General features: G+C 40.6%; 3 protein-coding genes and 1 pseudogene across 3 annotated transcripts; 1 reads left to right on the plus strand and 3 right to left on the minus strand.

The window, feature by feature from the left end:
* Nucleotides 1-88: 88 nt before the first annotated feature.
* Nucleotides 89-5,484, plus strand: LOC137956115 (uncharacterized). The gene is given in 14 exon segments (XM_068803458.1): nucleotides 89-154; nucleotides 241-336; nucleotides 459-536; nucleotides 2,744-2,824; nucleotides 2,905-3,124; nucleotides 3,205-3,263; nucleotides 3,389-3,438; nucleotides 3,544-3,643; nucleotides 3,789-4,043; nucleotides 4,143-4,235; nucleotides 4,752-4,762; nucleotides 4,764-4,854; nucleotides 4,996-5,112; nucleotides 5,192-5,484. Coding segments are annotated over 14 exon segments (1,398 nt in total). The 3' UTR covers nucleotides 5,273-5,484.
* A 42-nt stretch (nucleotides 5,485-5,526) lies between these two features.
* Nucleotides 5,527-7,382, minus strand: LOC137955189 (cytochrome P450 CYP94D108-like; annotated as a pseudogene).
* Nucleotides 7,383-7,950: 568 nt separating this feature from the next.
* Nucleotides 7,951-10,199, minus strand: LOC137956314 (cytochrome P450 CYP94D108-like). The gene is made up of 2 exons (XM_068803760.1): nucleotides 9,796-10,199; nucleotides 7,951-9,312 (listed from the first exon to the last, which is right to left on the minus strand). The coding sequence occupies exons 1-2, from the start codon at nucleotides 10,183-10,185 to the stop codon at nucleotides 8,155-8,157; spliced, it is 1,548 nt and encodes a 515-aa protein (XP_068659861.1). The 5' UTR covers nucleotides 10,186-10,199; the 3' UTR covers nucleotides 7,951-8,154.
* Nucleotides 10,200-12,326: 2,127 nt separating this feature from the next.
* Nucleotides 12,327-13,641, minus strand: LOC137956651 (probable carboxylesterase 17). The gene has a single exon (XM_068804222.1). It carries the CDS (start codon nucleotides 13,563-13,565, stop codon nucleotides 12,555-12,557), a length of 1,011 nt encoding a protein of 336 aa, XP_068660323.1. The 5' UTR covers nucleotides 13,566-13,641; the 3' UTR covers nucleotides 12,327-12,554.
* Nucleotides 13,642-18,093: the final 4,452 nt, after the last annotated feature.

The following is an 18,093-nucleotide window of genomic DNA, read 5'->3' on the forward strand; positions in this document are numbered from 1 at the left end:
CTAATCAAAAAAATATAATTTAATTATGAATATCTACCTTGGACCTCTCCCTTCATTTATCGTCCTCAGTACCCCTCCATCGGCTGTCATGGAGTTTCAGGTCGTCGTGCTCGCCGGTGGCACATCGAAAAATTTAGTGCCTCTTGTATCCAAGGTTCTCCTTCTCTACCTCTGACCCCTTATTCATAGATATTTCTTTATCTTTATTACTGGCGTAATTTGCCATTTTCATTAATACAGGACGTTCCAAAAGCCTTGCTGCCTGTAGCCAACCGGCCAGTTCTATCATATGTTCTCGAGCTGTTAGAATCCAGCAACCTCAAAGATCTCATTGTCGTACGTGTTCTTCTGCCATTATCGCGCCTAAATGATTTATTTGTCTTATTTAGATATTTTTATTCGTTTAAAGTTCGCTCCTTTTATCAAACGCTAAAATTTTAACTCGTTAACCGATGCAGGTCGTTGAAGGGCAAGACAACGCGGTTCGAGTTGGTGGTTGGATTTCGAGTGCGTACGTAGATCGCCTTCAAGTTGAAGTTCGTATTGCTGGATTTTCTTCTCTATTAACTTGAAACTTTTCGTTGTCCTTTGCATTCCTTTTGTGATTCCTGCCAGCATTAATACGATGTCGTGAATATCACCTACATTATTTTGGAATATATTCCAGAAACTCAGACGCCCATGCTCTGAAAGTCGCTTATTTCTGTAAATCTCGTGGGTACTGAATTCGATAAGTTAGTGTAGTCTATGTGGCTCGGGTTGCTGGAGCATTTACGCACTTGAATACTTTGCAGAATCTTAAGGTAAACAAAAACTTGAGTGAATATGTGTGCACAGGAATTGGAGATGAAATCCCCTTTGTTTTGATGAGTCCACTTTTTTTATGTGATGGACGACGAAAGTGTTGTTGAATTCACTTCAACTGGGTAAAATGAATACTAACCCTAATGTGTTCATAGTGAAAATCTTAGTTGTATTTCTAAGGGTTGGAAAGAGAAAATCTAAGTTGTATTTCCAAGGGTTGGAGTTCACTCTCCTTTATCTCGTTGAGTGGGATGAGCTCACATATATGTAAACTGTTTTAGAAATGTTGATTTAGATTTGATTCAAGAGAGGAAGTACAGAGGCTGCTTCCCAAAGGGAAAGAGACAAAGCTATACATCTCAGAAGAAAAAATAATAACACAGAATTACATGCTAGCAACAGGCAATTGTCACAGGTTAGGTTCTATAAATAGCTAAGATATGCTTGGAGGTTCTGTTGGTTGCAAGCTTATCAGCAGCTCCATTTGCAGACCTGGGTGTATGAGACCAGGTGACGTTTAGGGCTATAGTCTTGTCTTTTACCTTGTCCATATGCTCAAGAAACCTCCAGGGGGGTTTTGCTTTCTTCTTACACCAGCTGATTAATATCTTGGAGCCTTCTTCAATCATGATAGGGAGGCTTGGAATTGAGGGTCACATTCGGTGTTGTCACTGATTATTACCTCAAGTTTTGTTTACAAGGTCATTCAGCTGCATTATTTCTACTTTAAGGAGAGAAATATAAGAAGTGGTCCATCTTAGAAAAAAACTCACTTTCTCTTAATGAGATGATCCACCTTCCTTGTGCACTAGCCTCACCTAGGGCCACACTTAAAGAAACATGAGCTTTGTTATATTCCTTCTAAACTTCTTCTTTCTCCTGAATGTGTTTGTGGACATTGACCAATGGTGACAACACATATTAATATAGCTGTTTTTTTCCTCATTCTATCCCCCTTTTGTTGTCCATAAAATGTTGATATGCTTTGCATTGAGAGAATGAAAAAATTACAGCTTAGGATGGAGAGAAGCCTCAGCCCTCAAGCTAGTGGGAGAGGATAACTCAAAGCCTTAGTTCATAAAGTGCATTGTCCAATATAATTTTCTAGCAAAAGAATCCCTCTACTGTTTGAGAGTCTCCAACAAAGTATGAGATACATACCTTAATGTTCTCATGTGGATTTTGTTTGCCAATACAATGTCCTTGAATCTAGAACTTGAGATTCCTTTTGTACATAGATGAGTCAGAGAGACTTGAGATCTTTTCAATGCTGCCTATGTCTTCCAACTGTCATGAGCTATCTGGAAACATTACATACCTGTAACAATAATACCTTCAAGTACCATTAGTGATTCTCTTTAAGTACAAGGAGGGATGGGACCTTTAAAGAAAAAAAGGGGGGAAGGAAAAACCCAATACAAACTACAAGGGAGGAGAAGACCTGGCGACCACAAACTTCCAGGAAACCCCTTCTTTGGCTAACTTATCTGATACACTGCATATGCTTCCACTGAATGTTCCTATTAGCACTGAGAGAGTTAATTTGCACTATAGTTTCTTCTCACCTTCAGATACCATTTCCGGAACATGGACTATATAAGCTGTGCACATGCACATACTCTTTGGTTGATTATAGTGGGATTGATTACTATCACCACTGCGACTATGTAATTACACTCACAAACTGCAGCCCATACTCTTGTGAGAATCGAACCCAAGACTTCACTCTCACCCCCTATGCTTCTTGTGTTATTGGAAGATTTCCTTATTGTGCAACCTTGAAAGAAGTCTTGTAAAAAATTTTGACCTTATGATGGCTTTCAATTAAATGAACGAAGAATGTTGCAACATTTGGGAGATGCCTTGATTGAAGTCTTGTAAATGAACCAAAACTTAGATAGACTTTAGTTTTGTCTCTTGATCTTTTTACCCAATACAGGTTGCTGATGTTCCTGACGATGTTGGAACCGCTGGTGCACTGAGGTCCGTTGCACACCACCTTATTGCAAGTGATATATTGGTAAAAATCTGGATTCGTCTAACTGAGAATTCATAGTTGCTTCATTCCACTTCTGACTTAAATTTCAGTAACCTTTTTAGGTTGTGAGTGGAGATCTTGTTTGTGATGTGCCTCCTGGAGCTGTGGCAGCCATTCACAGGAGACATAATGCAGCAGTAACAGCACTTCTTTGTGCTGTTCCTGTTGGTGGACATTCAGAAACTGGTGGCTCTGGTGGAAAAGACAAGACTAAGAAACCAGACCAGCACAATATTATAGGGTTGGACCCCACAAAACAATTCTTATTAAATGTTGCAACAGGTGTGTTATGAGGATATGTTGCATCCCTTATCTTATAGAGCATATTTACTTACAGAATGGTTTTAATTACTTTTGGATAGGGGCTGATGTGCATAAAGATCTTCGAATTTTAAAGACTATTCTGCGTGCTTCAGGCCAGGTATGAACCACTGCTGTGTTTACCAGCAATCATGAACTGAGCAGGTCGCAGCCACTGAGGGAAACGTTTTCAGATATTTTCTCTGAAGTTTTTTTCTTTTTCTTGGACTGTTATGAATTGTGTAGATGGAAATCCGATCTAATCTCATGGATGCACATTTATATGCATTCAAGAGGTGAGTTTTTCTTCTACATCTGGATTTTTTTTAGATGCAACATTTATAAACAGAAAATTTTGGGCATCAGATCTGTTGGTCATTTGTTCAGTTTTTGTTTATCAGAGCTGCTCTACTGGATGTTTTGAATCAGCATCCTTCATTTCACAGTATAAAGCAGGATGTAGTGCCATATCTTGTAAAGTCTCAGTTGTTGTCCTCACTGGTGAGCAGTTTTCTTGTATTTAATTGTCTTTTGCAATGTGATATTCACTTATATAAGTTTGCTGTTTCATATCTGTTCTAATTGGAAAAGAAAAATTCTATTTGCTCTTCAGTTCTAATCAGCTTTTTCTTTTTAATGCTTCTAGAAGTCAGAAGTTTCAGTTAATGGTGCATCTCAAATGGAAGAAGGTTGGAAAGGAATTGCATCCCAGACTGACCATCTGTGGTACACCCAGCGCCAGATGGGCCCTGTCTCCACCTTTGACGATATTGTTGCTGGATTTCCTGATGACTTCTTTTCTGTCAGAAGATTACATAAATGTTGTGCATATATTGCCAGCAAGAATAAATATTGTGTGCGGTTAAATTCAATTCAAGCTTTTTGTGACATAAATAGAGATGTAAGTTTTAGGCTACCTTTATTGTCATTTTCAATCAGTGGGGTCGGTATGCCAATAGTTAGAAATTTGTAGACATTGATAGTTATTTTTCTTGTGCAGGTAATTGGAGATGCAAGTCACCTGTCAGGATATTCCTTTTCTTCTCAAAACAACATAATTCATCCTTCAGCTGAGCTTGGAAATAAAACCACTGTAAGCCAGATCCTTGATTATTTATTAATTTTTATATAATGTATTAATTACTGTGCATTAATTTTAATAAAGGCAATTTCGATGTATCTTCTAATAAAGCCTAGTACCTGCCCTCTCTCTCTGTTTCAGTGTTTCTGTGTAAAATGATAATGAGACTGCATTCCGAGATAAAAATCTGATCAGTTGATCAGAGAACAATAATGATAGGATGCTTTGTGACCACACTTTTCTTTATTTGATTTCTATTTTGTCTCTTGCTTTCCCTTCTCAAATACTGGATGGAACTAGGTACCATTTATTTGCTTCTTTCCATTGATACTGTAGAACTATGTCATTTCCAAGGTTCAATTTTGCTATGAACCAATTCGAAACTGAGTAGAATATTGATTTGCCATTTTTGTTTGGCTGAATACTGCAGAAAGTGGTAAGAACCAGAAATGTATTGTGGAGTTAGTGTTGTGCCCCCTGCAGATTCATATTCTTTTTCATATATAAATTTATTTTGTGGTGGTTAAGGTGGGGCCAAACTATGCTTGGTGAAGGTTCACAACTAGGTGACAAATGTAGTGTCAAGCGATCTGTTATTGGTTGTCACTGCCGTATTGGTTCAAATGTAAAGGTAAATTTCTCTCTGCTTTTGTGCTTCTGTTGCTTCCACATTTTTCAAATGGTGACAGATGCCACATCCCCAAAATGATTATAATTGTGAAATTCTCGAAAGAAAAATTTTCTTCTGGTAATTCTGTTATTTTACGTGCAGATTGCCAATTCAGTAGTGATGAACTATGTTACCATAGAAGATGGATGCTCTATCCAAGGTTCTGTTATTTGCAGTAATGTTCATCTCCAAGACCGTGTGGTTCTGAAGGACTGTCAGGTTACAATCAAGTTTTTCTCTCTTGTTTATAGTGCTCTCTCTCTCTCTCTCTCTCTCTGGCTAATTCTGTTTTTCTCAGGTTGGAGCTGGTTATGTCATTACTGCTGGAAGTGAGTACAAGTCAGAATCTTTAGCTAGGAAAGAGAAATCAACCCAGTAAAGCCTGTTTCATATCTTCTGCTCGTCCAGCCAAGATATGAAGCTACTTGCCACGTCCATTGCTGCTTGCTTATTTCCTACAAAAACTTCGAGATTTCGTTCTGAAACGACTTCATGGTTTGCTTAACTACTTTGGCAACTAATTGAGTACAAGCAAACAAGCATTTTGGCTATGAAAAAGATTTACGAAAGACATGCATAAGTTTACGTATACTGCGACTTCGGTTAATGTGTCGAACCATTGCAAAATCCATTTTATGGCGCTTTACCAGCGCATCTCTTCCTCATCAGCACCGGCAGCCCCTCTCTCGTCTTGATTGTCAAGGACAGCCTGAGCTGGGGACGATTCTCCTTATCGAAGGCCTCAATTTCAAACCTCCAGCAGGGAAGCTGCTTCCGACTTCATCTGTATGTACGCCATGTCCTTCCACGTCCGAGGTCCCGCGTGAAACACCGGATACTTATGCCATCATCCCCACCCACTCCCCCTTTATTCCCAATGCATATGCATGGCACGAGACTTAGATCCCTTCTAGACGAAGGTGCCATCAGGCTACATCTTCCGAAGCGGGCTTCGGGTTGACAGCCACGGGCGGGTAGAGCCTCATTGACTCGGATAATGCGGCATGGTGGTAATGCATTTCTCGCAATTCATCGCTGCTAAACGTTTCGCCGGCGTCTGGATGACGGGACCGAACGGTTTTGATCTCGTCGAGGATCTTTATCTCCACATCCGGTCTTGACGATAGGAGCCAGAAGAACCAGGCGAGGGAGGAATAAGTCGTGTCTCGTCCAGCCAAGATGAAGCTCGCTATGATATCTCGCAGGAATTCTTCGGAGGTGTAGTAGCTAGCCATGAATCTAGAGAGGAGATCTTCGCTGGGAGGAGAGTTTTCCTTATCCAACTTTTCTTTACGGGACCGAATGATCTTAACGGCCAAGTCGTGAACGATAGATACGGATTGGTTCAGCTGCCGCTCCGATCCGACGTCCAGGAATTTCTTGATTTTCCAGAAGAATGGGATAGCGTACTCCCCGTCCAGCACTGAGGTTGGAAGCTAGCTCGAACGGGCGGGCGAATTTCGTGCCGGGAACGGAATCCGAGGCATCGTCCCTTGCAGGGCAAGCGGGTCCTCGTTGAAGGCGACCTTGCAGACGTTGTCGAAAGCGAAGCGCTCCAGAGCATTTTGCAGGTCCAGACTCTTATGACCTTCGGCAACTTCCGCTAGCAATGGAAGAAGCCGCTCTCCAAATTCGTATCGGACGGAATCCATCACGAAATTCCGGAGCGATTTTGTGTTGAACTCAAAACTGGCAATTTTCCGCTGGACCTGCCACGCCGGAGAAGAAGCTATTTCTTAAAAAGAAAAAGGAGTGGCCAACACCGGGATCTCCAATTTGTTAATTCACTCCCATGCAATTCATAACGTGATCAATCAAATATTTGCAGAATTATGCGTCGAATAATTATTATTTAAAAAAAAAAGGCTATATTCACAGACTGGAGAATACCTTCCAGAGCTCGCCATCGGAGTTGAAGATGCCGCGACCAAGGAAATCTTCCAACTAAGAGGTGAATCAATCTCCTTCGTTATACTTCTGGAAATTGGTCTTTAGCATATCGTCGATAAACACTAACATATCCATTGAATTTTTGTTAGAATTTTCTTAAATTTTTCGTTAATTTCCATGTAATGCATTAATAGGATTTTATCCAAAGTTTTCTTAAAAATGTGTATTTAAGGAAAATCATTTCTAACATTTGTTTATATATGAATTTCCAGCAAGGCACTAACGGGTCATTAGGATTGAGGGGGTCAAGTTGACCCTAATGATTCCGCTCTGCAATAACTATTCCGTCGATCGTGTCCGCGACTGATCTAAAGTCAAGTAACGACTTGATGCTTGCTCACTCTCGTTCCAGAACGTCCGTACTACTCACCCTCACCGGCAGCCCTCCTTTCATTCTCAGCGTCAATGACAATACAAACTCTGGGCGCTTCTCCTTTTCCGATACCACCGCCACAAACTTCTCCATCACGCACGCCGCGACGTTGCAGACGTTGTCGAAAGCGAAGCGCCCCAGAGCATACTTGCTGTAGAAAATGCATACTTATCCATAATTATCATAACAATTATTGAAGACCATTTCTAAGCCCACTTTCATGAAAATTTTCAGAACTATCCCCCTCCTAGTTATTAGACTTGATGTATGATAATAATAAAATAAACATCGTAGAAATAGATATTAAATTCTCCTATAATTCTCACTATCACGAGAGTCATACATATATTATAGAATTAAAATAATATGAATAAAGTGAGCATACCTTTCATCTTGAATAATATAAATGAAATTTGAAGTGCACAAGGTAACTTTTGGTAATTCGTTTGCAAGTAATAAGTTTGTTCCCGTTCAACCAGATTGGATGTGCAAACATCTTTAGCCTCACTTGTAAGACCATAGAGGAATTTATAAATTTCCAAAGAGTGTGACACTAATGATTATTCATAAGGATACATCCCTTTAGGAGAGGTACATCCTCTAAGGAGAGATATATCTCCTTACGAGATGTATCCGATCAATGCACCCAATAAATCTACCTCTATAGGGAGATGTGCTAGCCATTATTTCCTGTACTGAACATTCAATAACAAAACATCTAGAAGTGGGCCCCATACCTCTAATATCATGGTAATTTTATTTTATAAATAATATATTTGAAACCATAATTCCAACACTCCCGCCTGCCTTTCTCTTTTATCTATAAAACGAGTCTCATAAGTCTACGTGCCATTTCACTATAGTACATCGCTATACATAAAATTTTAATTTGGGAGATGTCTGGTATTTCCGTGCTCTATCATGCATGTAATGATATTTTAGTCGTAGTGTTTCATATCCCCCGGTGATCTCCTCCTCACCCTCACCGGCAGCCCTCCTTTCATTCTCAGCGTCAATGACAATTCATATTCAGGGTGCTTCTCCTTTTCCAACACCTCCACCTCAAACCTCTCTATCACACACGCCGCGATCGACTTCATCTGTATGTACGCCATCTCCTTCCCCAGACAGGTCCGTGGCCCTGCGTGGAATACTGGAAACTTAAACTGGGATTCCGCCCTGTACACTCCGTTCTCCAGCCACCTCTCCGGTTTATAGCTAAGACAATCCGGTCCCCACAGCCGTTCCAACCTACCCATCGAGTATGTGAAGTAAGTAATGAACCATCCCTTTCGAATGAATGTACCGTCCGGCAACATGTCGTCATTGAGGCATTCTCTCGTGTCGACCGGCACAGGTGGGTACAGCCTCATTGCTTCGGAGATGGCGGCATGGAGGTATTGCATTTCTCTCAACTGGTCGAAGCTGAACGTCTCGCCGAAAGAGGTCGGATGGAGGGTTCGCACGGTTTTGATCTCCTTCAAGATGTTATTCTCCACATCGGGTCGTGAAGCCAGTATCCAGAAGAACCAGCTGAGGCCGGAGGAAGTCGTGTCTCGGCCGGCCAGTATGAAGCTCACGACCATATCCCGGAGGACCTCCTCCTCCGAGTCGCTGTAACTCGCCATGAACCGGGAAAGAAGGTCCTCGTCTGCGGCTGCTTTGATTTCTTTCTTCATTTTCTCCTTCCTCGTTCGAATGATCTCGGTGGCGAATTGGTGGACTGTGGAGATGGATTCTCTCAGGCGACGCTCATATCCTACGTTCAGAAACTTCTTAATTCTCCATAATATCGGGAAAGCGTACATGAATCTGGCGGCGCTTATGTTAGCTGCGTCGTCGAAGGAGTGAACGAAGTCGGAACGAGAGGTACCGTCGCCCGCGAGGCACCCGGGGTCTTCGTTGAAAGCCAGCTTGCAGACGTTGTCGAAGGCAAAGCGTTCAAGCATGTCTTGCAGGTCGAAAATCTTCTGATTTCCGGCGCCCCGCTCCAGCAGCGGAACTAGCCTGTTGGTGACCTCGAAGCGAACGGCGTCCATGACGAAATTTCTCAGCGATTTTGTGCTGAATTCAAAACTTGCTGTTTTACGCTGTGCCTGCATACACAAGACAAAAGCAAAAAGTGTATCCATAAATTTGAATTTTAAAATAAAAATAAAATTATTGGAAGATGACGACGTGTTACGTGGCGAACCGGTCAAAATTGGGTATTTTTTAAAATAAATTCATGGCGTAGTTATTTATCAAAATAAGTTTTTTAGAATGGTTATTTTGGTAAAAACGCCCAAAATAATTCTTTCATCTTTTGTAGAGAATTTGCTGCACTGATTTGTAAAGCAGAGACGGAGAAGCCGGAAGTAGCAGTTCTTTTTAATTAGTGTAGCTGACAAAAACAAGAAATAGAAGAATCTGAAGTTCTCTCTGAAGAAGAACATATAACAGTTGCAAAGCATCCCACCTCGTCATATCGAACGAAAGCAACAACCGTTTTAATGTACTCGGGATGCATGGCTAACCACGAATAATATGTATATTTCCGAAAGAAAGAAATTAATGGGAAGAAGAGAGGAATTAAATACCTTCCACTGTTCTCCATCACTGATGAAGATACCCTGACCGAGGAAATCTTGCAACATGGACACGAACCGCTTTCCTTTCGGGTAGTTCTCAAAATTGGTCTTGAGCATGTGTTCGATGTTCATTGGATTCGCGGTGATGATCCCATCTGAGTCCCCGGGGCGTTGCAGTAAGAGCGTGTTCGTCGGCTGCAAGATGAGGACCTCCGTTATCCAATCAAGAATCCGGTGACGGTTTTTGATAAAATCCGGCAGGAACCCAACTATTGGATAGGATCTAAAGCCACCTGCGTTCGCGTTAACCGTAGAGTACTTGCAGCCATGGAAGTAGGCGAGAAGATATACAAAGATAAGGAAGAAGAAGAGAGACGGCAGAAGGCCGGCGAGCTCCATGATCGCCTACTGTTTCTGAGTTTTTCCGTTTCGGTTACACGGAGAAACAGAAGGCCGCATTTACTCTTACTTTATAGGTCTCCATGTTGCTTTTTCATTTAATTTTTACTTCTTTTTTGAAATGGCACATATTGTAATTACTCTAGACCAAAGTTATAAACCCGACCCATCACCCATAAATTGAACCAACCGGATGTAGTACAACCCACTTTTACTAGGTCTGGTTCAACCGGGGGAGGGGGAGAGAATGCCAAGAGAGGAGAGTGAGAATGAGTGAGAGAAGTATGAGTGGGGAAAGAGAGAAGTATTAGCTCACCCAACCTGGCATATGGTCCATAGGACCATGATATATTGGGAGTGGGCAAGTTACAATGGTCTGAGTTGACATCTTTTGGTCTGGGTTGACATCTTTGTCATGACAGGTGAGAATTTAATTTCAGAGCGACCCACTGCAAGCAGGGCCACTAACTTTTTCTTGGAAGCTACTCATCTTTCTATAGAAACACTAGCTTCCACACTTTGCACGTATGTCCAGTCACATCACGTGTGTACAATTTCCTGACCGAACGTGCGGTTTAATTATGGATGTATCGAGTTAGATATCTATCTATTCAATCGAGTCCGCACCAATACCGAGAGCCAACAGGCTGCGTATCGAATGGTTTACATTACATTAGATTGGCCCATTATAAAATATGACAAGGCTATCTACAAAAGAAGCCCATATTTTTTGCTTCACAGTTTAAAATGTGGCTGGGCATGCGATTGAGGCCCACTCAGACTCATGTGGACGTGTGTGTGCAGCAAATCTGAGGAAGTGATCGATAGGCCTCCAGTTCTTGGCGGCTTGAATGGGCATGCGGAGCTGCTACTTCTTTTATGTGATTTCAACCCTGTAGACACGCTAATCTGTAATTATGAAATTGACAACTCATTAAAAAAAGAGAATTTTATTAAATTAATTATTTATAAAAAAATATTTATAAAAATAAACAACTCATAAACATAATTTTAAAAATACTACGGACAACTACCGACTTGGAAAGTCCGAGGCTACATGTCACCATTTGAACATGTCATCTATCATCCACATCAATGAAACTCATGTTAGCACGTTTTTTTTTTTTTTATCTTTCTTTGCCTTCTATTGATTATAATAAAAAAATATTTTATATATTAAATTTTTTTAAAATAATAATATAACTAACACTTGTCATTATGGGGATATTTTCTAATTTAAAAATATTTTGTAAAAAAATTGTTTTTAAAGTATTTTTATCGGTTTCATTACCTTTTATTTATTGTAATAAATATAATTTTATATATTTATTAAATAAAATTAATATTCTAATCTAATTCTATTATGTACAAGGAAATAAAACTTTAAAAATATATATTGAATATTTTTATTTGCATTTAAACATTATTTTTTTGTCTTTCCCTCTTGCAAGGTAGCGAGATATTTACGTTTCTGCTCACCGAACTGTTCTATCCCAATAAAAAAACCACAATCCTTCTAATCCAACGCATCCGAAAGGTCCCGAACTGTACTTTAATTTGGTTCGCCGATGCGGTAGGCGCAACCATTTCTCATCGACCATAAAAAAAAAAAAATCTTAAGCCTCGTTGGCGTAAGAAGGCCTCAAATGCAGGGCTGTTTCCTTGATGTTTCCTCCGTCTCCATTCCTGATTCTTGGAATGACGTCCTGCTGGATCAATCTGGTCTTCGATAATCTTTCTGCAGATGGAATTCACTGAACCTCCAAACAAGTTATCGTCGTTATCACCAAAACTTATATAAAATAATATACCAACGGTGGAGCAAACTCTGAGAAGTCTTCGTTTTCAGATGAAAGAAATAAAATTTCAAACGACAGAAATGAGCCAAAATTTCCGTCTCTTTCTTGTAGTCCGTGTGGAAGAAAAAAGCCAGCTAGCTATCGCTTTCTTTTTGCTCTTTCCGGGAAAGGCAATGATGCCCTTCTCCTACCTATTCCCTCCTCAATTATATGCTTTATCGAGACACATAATGAGTGTATAAATGTACGTAAATCGTAACCTATGGGAATCCATGCGATTATACCGATATGCATGAGCTCCCGTGTATAGAAACCGATTCAAGTCCACTGTTTACCACGAAATCTGATTCATCTTTATTTTCATAAACGTAATTTGACTGATCCTTCTGTGAAGATTTTGCAAAAACAGACTCAGAATCCGGACCAGTTCACTTTGTACCGACGTCTTAGTGGAGTAATCTAAAGTAAGATTTCCTGATCATCTTCCATGTTACTCCTCGTTTCAGTAAAAAGCAACCTACAGTGGGAGAAAGCAACCTAAGCAAAGTACGCAAGCTCCTGTTCACCTCTTCAGTGTTTTCTGATGAATTCAGAAATGCCAGCAATAAGCAACTCCGTTTGCGCCGCCGTGTGTGGGTCGGAGTCGACGGCGATTTTGTTCAAGTAGAAGCAGTGGCCGAGACCGGGGCTGTACAGCACTTGCACCTCCTTCCCCGCCTTCTTCATTGCCTCCACGTATTCCATCTCCCCGTCGTAGATCAGATCCTGCTGTGCGATAGGGACCAAGAACGGCGGCAGGTCCTGACCCTCGAGGGGCGGAGCCTGGGGTCCCATCGGACACGTGATCAGGTGATCCTTCGTGCTACCTATCGGCAGTGCCAGTGCCAAGAACTTGTCCAGCATCGCCAGGGTCAGAAACGGCGACTCGTATTCTAGTTGGAGCTCCGATTTGCTCCTTTCGGCGCGTACGAATCCCCCGTGGATTGGAATCGCGCCGGCGACTGTCAGCGGTGAGAATTCCTCCGAAACGACGCGTGCGGCGACGTGGTGGACGATGTTTCCGCCAGAAGAGTCGCCGATGAGGAAAACGCGAGAGAGGTCGGCGCGGGCTTGGAGCCAGGTTTCGGAGACGTCCCCGCGGGCTATGGAGCGGAGCCAGCAGAGTGCTGCGTAGCTGTCGTCGCATGCCGCCGGGAGGCGGTGCTCCGGAGCTCGGCGGAGGAAGACGGAGACGCAGACGGCTCGAGCTGTCCGCACCAGCCGAGAGTAGAACGCGTAGTACATGACCCAATCCGCCTGGCTAATACAGAAGCCACCGCCGTGGAAGTGGAGGAGCACCGGAAGCTTGGGCTCCTCGTCCGCTTTCCCCTCGGGGAGATAAATTCGCAAAGAGAGGCCGGACTTGGCGTCGATGACAACATCGCGAGTGGCAACGCCATCGATGAATTCTTCCGAAGGTGGGAAAGGTTCTGCGAGGAACTTGACATCCGGCGGCCCGGTCCAGGTGCGATCGACGGAGCCGTCGTCGTAGACGCGGAGCCAGCCGGAGACCTCGTCGACGACTTTCTTCGTGAACACCATGATTTCTTTTCTTTTTTTCCCTCCCTAAATCGCAGAACTAAGCCACTGCTGCTTGCCCCGTCTCCCTTTTATACTGTCGAACTTCTTCTGTAACTTCCAGGAAAATCGACTCGCAAGGGGAGAAAACGATATCAAATAGAAAGAAATTTGACTTCTACTGAACAAGAAAAGAACAATTTTTTGCCAGCGTAAATTCTGAAATCCTTCCTTCTACTTTCAGTTCTTGCTCTAGCAGAAACGTGGTCAAAAAGTATGGCCGACAGACTTCCTCGTTGACCGACTTGGGACCCAACGTAAACGTTCCGCACGAAGAGGCGAATAAGAACAGAGTGAAGTTTCGTATTTCCAGTTTCCAGACTCGTGAGTCGTCGGTGGTAATCTGGAAACGAGGGGCATCCATGCTTTCTTTTGGATGCTAAAGCGCCAAAATAACTCCAGGTCGAGGAAACATGGCTTTCACAGATCTTTCGCATCGAGTAGTTGTCCAGGGATGTCCATGGCCGTGCATAAATCTTTCACGAGTCGAAGGTATGTCTCATTCCAGAGATTTCGGACGACGGGGAAGTTTGGTCTCTCAAGTCTTAACTCCTCTAAACTCGAGAAGGGAAGTATATGTTGGAAACAATAGTCGACAAATAACTCTAAGAAAAGAAGAAAAATAAAGGAGAGACAAATGTAAAACGAATTTCTTCAATACAATTGATTGTTATCTTTACAAGAATATACGAGTATTTGTACTACTCAAAATATACTAATCAATAGATACATTTTATCACTTCAAAAGTCACTAATCAATAGATGTATCTTATCACATCAAAAGATATTAGTCAATGGATGCATCTTATCCCATCAAAATACATTAGTCAATGGATGCATCTTATCACATCAAGGGACATTAATCAATGGATGCATATTTTTCGGTTTTGTTAAATAACCTGTAGTAAATTGATAATATCTTCTTCTAGAAAACATCAATTCATGAATGGTCTGATTCATTGGAACCTAGACAGGTATACCTTTCTAATGACATATTATTTGCACCATTTAAATGATAATAGACCCTTCAAATGTTTCTTTGATTCCAGACAAGTTTAATATCCAACACCCTCTCTTAAACTTGATATCTTTGTAACACCGATCAACATTCTTAGCTTCTGAAAACTTTCATATTTGAGAGGCTTTGTGAAAATGTCAGCAACTTGATCAAGTGACTTCACATATTCTATCTCAACTTCCATTTTTTCAACACACTCTCGGATGAAATGATATATTGTATCAATATGCTTGGATCGATCATGAAAACATTGGATTCTTTGCTAGAGCAAGTGCCGATTTGTTTTCTATCATAATCTTGGTTGCTTCACTTTGTTCTAAATGGAGCTCCTTTAATAGTCTTCTTAACCAAATTATATGACAGGCAGAAGAAGTTGCAACAATATACTTAGATTCACATGTTGAGAGAGACTATGGGTTACTTCTTGGAACACCAAGAAATTGCACTATTTCCCAAAAAGAAGACAAACCCAGTAGTGTTTTATTTATCATCAATATCTCCAGCATAATCACTACCACAATACCCTCTCAACTTGAATTCATTTGAAGATGAATAGAAAATTCCATAGTCAAAGGTACCTTTGAGATAACGAAGAATCCTTCTAGCTGCTTTCATGTGTGTTTCAGAGGGATTTTTCATGAATCGACTCACAATTCCAACTTAAAACAAAATATCAGGCTTGGTACAAGTCAAATACCTCAAACTTCCCACAAGACTTTTGAATAAAGTTGGGTCTACTCTTGCTCCATCGTCCATTTTAGAAAGCTTCATGCCACATTCCAAGGGGGTATTGGTGGGGTTACAATTCACCATGTTGAATTTCTTGATCACTTCCTTTGCATAAGCCTCTTGAGAGATAAAATTTTATCCTCCGTTTGCTTTACTTCAATTCCCAAGTAGTAAGACATGAGGCCCATGTCACTCATTTCAAATTCTTGAGTCATAGTCTTCTTGAAATCTTCAAACATTCTTGGATTACTTCCTGTGAAAATAAGATCATCCACATAGACAAAAAAAAAAAATCCTCCATTTTATTGTTTTACATAAAGTGCATATTCATGCATGCACCTAGTAAAACCATTCTCTTGGAAATACTTATCAAGACGGTTGTACCAAGCTCTTGGCGCTTGCTTGAGTCCATACAAAGCCTTCTTCAATTTTAGTATTTTGTCTTGATGGCCTTTAACAATATATCTTAATGGTTGTTCAACGTAGCCCTCCTCTTTTAGATAACCATTCAGAAAAGCGGACTTTACATCCATTTGATGAATCTTCCAATGATTTTGAGCTGCAAGAGAAATTAGCAATCGGATCGTCTCTAGGCGAGCAACAGGAGCAAATACTTCTTCATAGTCAATGCCTTGTTTTTGCTTATATCCCTTAGCAACTCTACCTTCCCCTTGGAATTCTTCTTAACTTTGAATACCCGTTTAACTCCAATAGCCCGATGACCACTTGGAAGAGAAACAAGTTTCCAAGTGTCATTCTTTCAATGGCTTGAATTTCTTCATTCATGACTCGTATCCACCTTTTCTCTTTTACAACTTCTTCAAAACTCAAAGGTTTATCATTAGAGAAAAAACAAAATAAGTTTTCATCTTCTAACCTTTCAGTTTCATTGTAGATGTCTTCAAGGTTCCGATATTTTTTAGGTCCTTCACTTGAGGAAGATGGAAGTGAAGAAAATGACGATGATTCTTGCGATAATGTATTTGGTGAGGTTGGAGGATTAATTTCACCTTGAGTTTGTTGCACTGCAGACTCTTCTTCTTCAAAGTATGGAAGAAAATCATAGACTCCTTCCTCATTATCACTCCAATCCCATGAAACATCTTCTTCAAACTCAACATCTCTACTTACTAGAAGTTTATTATTGCTAGGATTGAAGACCTTGTAGCCTTTGGAATTTTCGTCATAGCCAATGAACACAAACTTCTTACTTCTATCATCGAGTTTAGATCTCTCTTATTCTGGAACATGAACATAGGGTACTGATCCAAAAACTCGCAAGTGTGACACACTTGGCTTCTGTCCACTCCCTGCTTCTTGCGGCGTTACAGTCTTTAAGCTTTTTGTTGGTGATCGATTTGAGAAATAGACTGCACAAGCAACAACTTCTGCCCAAAATTCTTTTGGCATCATCTTGTTCTTCAACATTGTTCTAGCCATGTTAAGGATTATTCTATTCTTCCTCTCTGCAACTCCATTTTGTTATGGCGATCTAGGAACTGTTAAAGGGCGACGAATTTCATGTCTTTTCTTGAATTCATTAGAAGTGATTTCTCCCCCTTGATCAGTTTGTAGTGCTTTAATCTCATAACCATTTTCTTTCTCAACTCGAACTTTAAACTTTTTGAATACCTAAAAAACCTCACTCTTGTACTTCAAAAAATATATCCATGTTTTTCTAGAAAAGTCATCAATAAAAAAGATAAAATAAGAGTTTTTACCAAGAGATTGAGGTTTGATAGGACCGCATGCATCAACATGGATTAGTTCAAGTGGACTTGTGACTCTTCTAATGAATTGTTTCGGAAAACTCTTTTTTGAATGTTTGCCAAGTAAGCACGTTTCACATACTTGATTGAGATGATTCACTTTTGGAATGGCCTTCACCATATTCTTTTCTTCCAAGTCTCTAAGTCCTCCAAAGTTTAGATGACCAAATCTCGTGTGCCAAATCCATGATGGATCTTTCACACAAGCTTTTAAACACATTGCTCCAATGTTCTTTATATCAAGTATAAACATGCAATTCTTTGTCATTGTGACCTTAGCAATAAGATTGGCTTCTCGATCTCTAAGCCATAGAAAGCGATCTTCCATGTTGATTTTGTAGCCAGTACTCAAAATATTACTTTTCTTCTTGGGAATGTAATAAACATTATGAAGAATTTTGTGGCCACCACCTTTCATTTGAAATAAGATTGTACCTTTGCCTTTAATCTCCACCTTTGTATTGTCACCAAAACGTACATGGTCCATTATGTTATGGTCAAGTTCCACATATTTGTTTTTATCAGCTGTCATATGGTTGCTAGCGCCATTATCAAAGTACCATGTACTATTTTCTCCAACGGGCTCATCCTTTTAGAGAAATAATATAGGCTCCTCAACCTTTTCCTTGTGCTTAATCAATTTTGACTCTTCATCTACTTTCTTGAATTGATACTCCCATGAGTAATGCCCATATTTCCCACAAGAATAACATTCAATTTTGGATTTGTCAATTCTTACCTCATTATTTCTCCAATAGTTGCCTCTATTGTTACCTCTTTCTCTTCCTTTTCCACGACATCTTTGAGAAGTCTAGTTTCTATTATCAAAAATATAATTTGCTCATCATTACCGCTTCCTTGACTACGTCCACGTCCACCTCTCAAAGTGCTTTCACTTTTAAATTTGAGAGATAACTTTGCTTGCAAGGCTTGCTCGACTTGCTCTTATTTGTCTCGATTCATTCTCTCCTCATGG

This window comes from Aristolochia californica, unplaced genomic scaffold, assembly GCF_029961685.1.
Source record: "Aristolochia californica isolate CCGP_79_NKW_82.1479 unplaced genomic scaffold, dmAriCali1.0.hap1 SCAF_2, whole genome shotgun sequence".
Lineage (NCBI taxonomy): Eukaryota > Viridiplantae > Streptophyta > Magnoliopsida > Piperales > Aristolochiaceae > Aristolochia > Aristolochia californica.

Bases quoted from the DNA above. Each gene is read 5' to 3' on its own strand.
- LOC137956651 (XM_068804222.1), bottom strand. From the start codon at position 13,565: ATGGTGTTCACGAAGAAAGTCGTCGACGAGGTCTCCGGCTGGCTCCGC.
- LOC137956314 (XM_068803760.1), bottom strand. From the start codon at position 10,185: ATGGAGCTCGCCGGCCTTCTGCCGTCTCTCTTCTTCTTCCTTATCTTT. The intron at 9,313-9,795 runs GTATTTAATTCC...TTGTGTATGCAG, and splicing joins GTGATGGAGAACAGTGGAAG to GCACAGCGTAAAACAGCAAG.